Source organism: Homalodisca vitripennis, unplaced genomic scaffold (assembly GCF_021130785.1).
Source record: "Homalodisca vitripennis isolate AUS2020 unplaced genomic scaffold, UT_GWSS_2.1 ScUCBcl_3129;HRSCAF=8451, whole genome shotgun sequence".
Taxonomy (NCBI): domain Eukaryota; kingdom Metazoa; phylum Arthropoda; class Insecta; order Hemiptera; family Cicadellidae; genus Homalodisca; species Homalodisca vitripennis.
The window spans coordinates 39,205-45,209 of NW_025779271.1; the positions used below are offsets into that span (position 1 = coordinate 39,205).

Sequence of the window (6,005 nt, forward strand, 5' to 3'; positions counted from 1 at the left end):
TATCAGTCAGTGGGCACTTTGCTATTCTGTTCTCTCTCACCGTACCAATAGCTCTTATATTCTTTTGGGACAGTTTCTCAAACAAAGGTAGACCAGAAAAAAAATTATCAAAATACAAGAAGTACGGGAAATCACCATTCTTCTTCAGAACATCACAGTACTGCAAAACAACACTGGCACCAAGGCCCAAGTGTTCATACTGAGGGTCCAAGGTGTGGCTGCTCCCTTGGTAGGGGTCTTTCCAAACTACATAGCCATTGGGTGTAGCACCAACCCAAATTTTGTAACCATAGCGAATAGGTTTTGTTTCTGATGAATTGTTTCAAACCATGCCTCCCAAAATATGGGACCATAGACTCATCAACTGAGTGGTGTTCCTCATGTGGTGCGTAATCAAAAAAATGTTTTGTTCAATGCATCAAACAATGGACGTACTTTTGCATACTTGTCATCAGCATTGAGGTTGTCATTATCACAAACATGCAAATTTTGACATAATAAACTCAAATCTGTCTCTAGAAATTGCATTTACAACTAATTCATTGCGAGTGTCCAAAGCTGTTTCCCAAAACATTCGTCTTCGAGGTAATGGAACATAACCACTCAACAACAATACTCCTATGAAACATTTCATTTCATCGACAGTTACATCACCTAAACGGTTATGTAATGCCGCATAACGATTTGTTTTCTCAACTAATAAATCTACAATATCATCATCGAAAATACAGAAAAACTGTTCCATTGGTGTTAATTTTTGTTGTACTTCCTGTCTATTACTCCAAATAGTATCATCTAGTTTTAGGTCCTCTTTGACCCATTTGTACTGCTTTTTAGTGAATGGCTTACTAACCTTTTTTGCTGGTTTCTCTTCAGTGAAATTCTGAATTCGTCTTACTTTTTTATTTGGTGGCTGTGCTATGTCCATCTTCGCTGAACTAGAGGGTAAAGGTTGGTTGTGATAAAGAAGGATCCTCTTCATCTTTGTTGTCACTCAGTTCAAATTCTTGGGAAACTTCAGCCGGGGCCAATAGTTGGTTTCCTGGAAGATGATGGATTGAAGTCATGTCCTCATCCCCAGAATCCTCATCAGTGACATCATCATTTGCATTGATTGGTGGCTGAATATATACGCCAATTTCTTCATCAGGTGGCACTTGGATCTCTTCATCTTCTAGCATCGTCAAAATTTCATGAAGGTTCAAGTTCCTAAAAAATTCAAAGTACGATAAATAACAAGGTTTTTCAGAATTTTTTATAAAATAACTGTAAAAAATTGTATTGATGCTTAAAACAAAAAGTTTAACCCAATTACTAAGTCACGACTTGAAATACAAGGGTCGAAACTCATTTGAGAGTGGGAAGCATTATTGTTGTACATATGCCTACTGGACTACATGTAGGACGGGCCAATTCCAAACATAACCTATAAACGGTCTGAATTTAGAACGGTCACATTTCAAGATAAATGTAATAACTAGTTAGTCAGTTATTAGGAAATGTACTTAAATAGGTTTAAAACTACGAAATAATAGTATTGTACTTACTTTTCGCACATGGCGCAGAGCTCATGAAGTTGATTGGAAATCCTAAATTTGTAAACTAGTCTAAAGAAACAAACTAGTTGAAGCATTCACTTGATTGTTGCTCAGATGCATTCAGTAGCTCTTACTGAAGACAGCAACCACCCTGCCACCTGTTGGAAAAAGCTGAAAACTACTTCAGAAGTAAGCTTTATGGAGAACACTACAAGTGTCCTAAATATAGGTCACTAGGCATATCTGGGTTAAACTGAACTTATAAGTAAACTTTGTATTTCTAGTATTTATTACTACGACCTCAGAAGTCACCACCCCCATGTGTTATCGTCATACGGTACAACCTTTTCAAATATTTTGAAAGGTGGTGACAAGGGATGCAAGCCTATGGTTGCTGCACTTTTTACTAGGAACGTTTTATGTAAAGGAACCACAACTGCTTCCATCAATTGATTTGGAAAAATGCTACTTGTTAAACTTAAATTTAGTAAAAATAAATTAACGCCTGAAATATTAGGAAATATGTGTTGAATTCCTTAGTACTCAAACTATCAGTTCTTGGAGATCTATTATTTTTTAATCTTCTCCAGCTCACACATTGAAACAGGTTTCAAAAAACATAGACGATAACTCTATTTTCATAAAGAAATTTACAATATTTTGAGGAAAGGTATTAACATAATAAGGTAAGGTAATAATATCAATACTATCCGAGAATTATAATGACTTTAATTTACACGTACCGATGTTACAATCTTTCATGTTAACAATCCAACTAACAGTACAATTTGAAAACTCTTTGTCATAGTATTTCTACTGCTATGCTTAGCTTTATTTAATAAGGATCCTCTGATCTACATTACTAAGCACAGTATTAAGTTACTTATTACAGTTTTAGTGCAGCTATCTTGTTGTCATCCCCTTTTATAAATCATGTACTACACATAATATGTCACCTTGACTCACTAATTCAGCATTTTTACTCATTTTCCCAGTAGGGAAAATGAGTAAATTTTCAGTAGATCGTGAGCTATTTCATCGTTAAGTAACGAAGAGTTCTTAACGCTTTGAATAATACTTATTACAAACTTTAAGTGAAGGGACATAAATGCAGTCGAACTTAAAGGTAAACAGAATGTTTCATCATGAAATGTGAAAAGTTTTTAGGGTTCAATTTATGTAACTAACACATGTAGCTTAAGCTCGGTTTGCGAATGTTTCGTTTCAACACAACAATGCAGTGCAAGTAAAATCTCTTACTTCTTTAAATGTACATATTATCTTGTAATGAAATTGGATTCTTTCAAAAAGACTGGTAGCCCCAGTTGTGTTACCACATTCTAAAATCTATACAAAATTAGCCTATTGAAATTTTTCTCAGGGTTGCAGGAAAACTTTTTCATGACGTCACAGAACATGGCCCCAGAGCACAAGACCACCCATGTTGCCGTTACACATGTTATATAATTGGGATTGTGGAAACGCTTGCCTCAGAAATCATAAACAAGTTTGTATGTGAGCTTATAAGTAGTAAGCTAGGTTTTATTCGGCATTCAGCTCCAATATAATGGCCGTTTAAAATTTAATATATTCAGATAATAATATGGCTTTACAGAAAAAAAACCTTTCTAGAATACTTATAACATTACCTAAACTCTTTTTAACTAACAGGTGTTTTTCTCTATAACCAGTTTTCCAAATATTGATTACATTAAAACACATTAAGAATGTTCCCATCACCAAGAACTGGTGAATAAAATAATGAAATAGTTCAAACTTGGTGACAAAATTTTAATGTAAATGCCTTGCCCACCTTCATTAGCCAACTTGGTGCAACATTTTGTTGTAATAAGGCGGCTGTTAAAATGTTTAAAACATTCACAGTTCAGTTAATTTAGGATTTTAAAATGAAAAATAAGGAATTTTCTGTAATGCTAATGGCATTTTCTTAACTTTTTGTAATAAACCATTTCTTCAATCCCGAAATGTTTTTCAAACTATTCATGATATGTATTTGTTAAATCTCGTAAGTAATATTTATTTTTATTCTTTCCTTCACACAATTTACCTAATTTTTCTGAAGAAACCGGAAAAAATGGTTAATATTCAAAACTCAATTTACTGTAAGAAATTACGTTTAACTTTTTCTTGTAATAATCCCCTATTTTATACTTGTCTCTAATCAAGATTCAACTGAAATATAATTTAAGAACTTCACAAACCTGAATCTTACGATTAATAGAAACAAAGCGACCCGACAATACGACCACTCAACAAGTCCAGACACGACGGACGAGAACCACAATGTTTTATGTTGAGATCAATCGATTGTCTGGGCAACTTGATTGCTCTCTGGTACGTGAATTCAAACCACAATCCTTTCTGTTAAACTCCTCTCTGTGCAGATATCCAACATTGAATATTCTTCTGCACTTGGAATGTTTCTACAAATTCCATCAATACTTAATGGTAAATTTTATTTTAAAATATTCAATGTAATTTTATAGTTATAAGAAGTAGAATTATTTTTGTACATATTATTAATAATTATAGTATTAAATTAAAACATCATATTTCATGTTCTTCATTTAAATTATTCTAAACGGTATTATACTACATCACTATATGACACATGTGATGTCGACCACTGCAGCGTTAAACAATAGAAAAATATAAATGACTTAGTTTACAAACGTGACTCATTTTTACACTATTTTAGAGCAACTCAAATCATATTTCGAAAAAGAATAATATTAAATATTTTTAAAAAGCAAATAGTTACAAAAATATTCTACTAAAACATGGAGATTTTAGGAACTGAAATAAATGGAAAGAAATTCCATAAAAATAATCACAAAATCTGTATAAATCATAATAAATATCCTAAAAATATTTTGAACAAACTCTAAATAAATCTAAAAGCCTATATAGGCTATAGATATTTTAACTATAGTTCAGCAACTTAAAATATAATTTAAAAAATACCTATACAAAATTGCAATTGTGAAAATAAATAAAGAATGAAATTCCAATACATTACTATTTAGTAACCTAAAAGTTAACTAAAATTAATATGAATAATACTTAGGACTTCTTATTAAATTAATTAAGTCCCATTAATTAAATTAATTGATAGGAAATTTTTGAAATTAAGTTTATAAATTTTAAAAACACATAAAGCTGTGAGTACATAAAACATAGCGAATGATCTCAGTCATATAAGTCCCGCTCCGTGGATTTATGAGACTCCAGATGACATGTCATCATATTATTGTGTTTTTACACTTGGGAACGCCGCGCTGTGTCATCTGTTGTGATGATATTGTGGTTTAGATACATACACCAGAGCTACTGTATATCTCATCTAAAAGAGCTGCGTTTGTTTTAACCGCCATTTTTTGTACATTGCTCAACAATTGCTTTTATAGTGGGGGGTCATAAAGCTTATACGTCCACGTTTTATTTATTAAATTATTAACATCTTTGTAATTTTAAAGTAAGCTCTTATATAATATAAAATTTTAATATTTTATAAATATGAAATTAAAAAATATAATATTTATAATGAAAAACTATAATAATAGTGAGAACTAATTAAACTATAAACACTGTACTATTGATAGTTACGAAAATTATAATATGCAAATGTGCCAACCTGCTTATACTATAATTCACATCATGCTTCAATCCGTAATAAACTAAGAGATCACCCCAACACCTCACTTTTGGCTACAGCTTTAAAATCATGTATCAAAGGTTTATATTTGAAAAAGTTTTATATATATATATATATATATATATATATATATATTTATATCGCTAATTTATTAAATATCACTTAAATAATATATTTGATGCATTACGTTATGCATTCTAAACCGAGACCTCAATTACTATAAACATAAAACAAGACAAACTATTTTCAATTGATTTCCAATACGAGATTTTGGAGATTACATTTTGCATCTTTATGTCTCCACACATTATTTGATATATACGTATAGGACGCCAAATCTGATTAACAAAAAATGTTACATAAAACTGTGATCTGAAATTTAAAATTTTTGTAAGCATCGTATCGATAAATCAATTGAAATTAAAGTTTTACACTATAACTTCTAGTAAATGTTTATAGTTTTAATTAATAAATCTAAAAATCTTAACAAATTTTTATTTATATACACAATTTATTCTCATTTCGTACGGCACTCGTATAGATAAATCAAGCGAAATTCTAATTTTCCACTATCACTTTTACTAAATGTTTATAGTTTTAATCAACAAATTTTAAAATTTTAACACATTTTTATTTATATGCATCGTTTATTCGCATTGATTGTTTGTCTTAATTTAAGTAAATTAAAGTAAAAATTCATTTGACAGTTCACAAAACAAACTTTATACAAAACGTAAACGTGCTTAATTGGTAACCAAGTACAAACATTTGCGTATTAACAATAATTTTTA

At 30.7% G+C, this 6,005-nt stretch overlaps 1 protein-coding gene across 1 annotated transcript; it reads right to left on the minus strand.

Annotated features, from left to right (window-relative positions):
* Positions 1 to 938: 938 nt before the first annotated feature.
* LOC124372417 (piggyBac transposable element-derived protein 3-like) lies at positions 939 to 1,703 on the minus strand. Its single transcript, XM_046830816.1, has 2 exons — positions 1,548 to 1,703; positions 939 to 1,209 (listed from the first exon to the last, which is right to left on the minus strand). Exons 1-2 carry the CDS (start codon positions 1,631 to 1,633, stop codon positions 939 to 941), a joined length of 357 nt encoding a protein of 118 aa, XP_046686772.1. The 5' UTR covers positions 1,634 to 1,703.
* Positions 1,704 to 6,005: the final 4,302 nt, after the last annotated feature.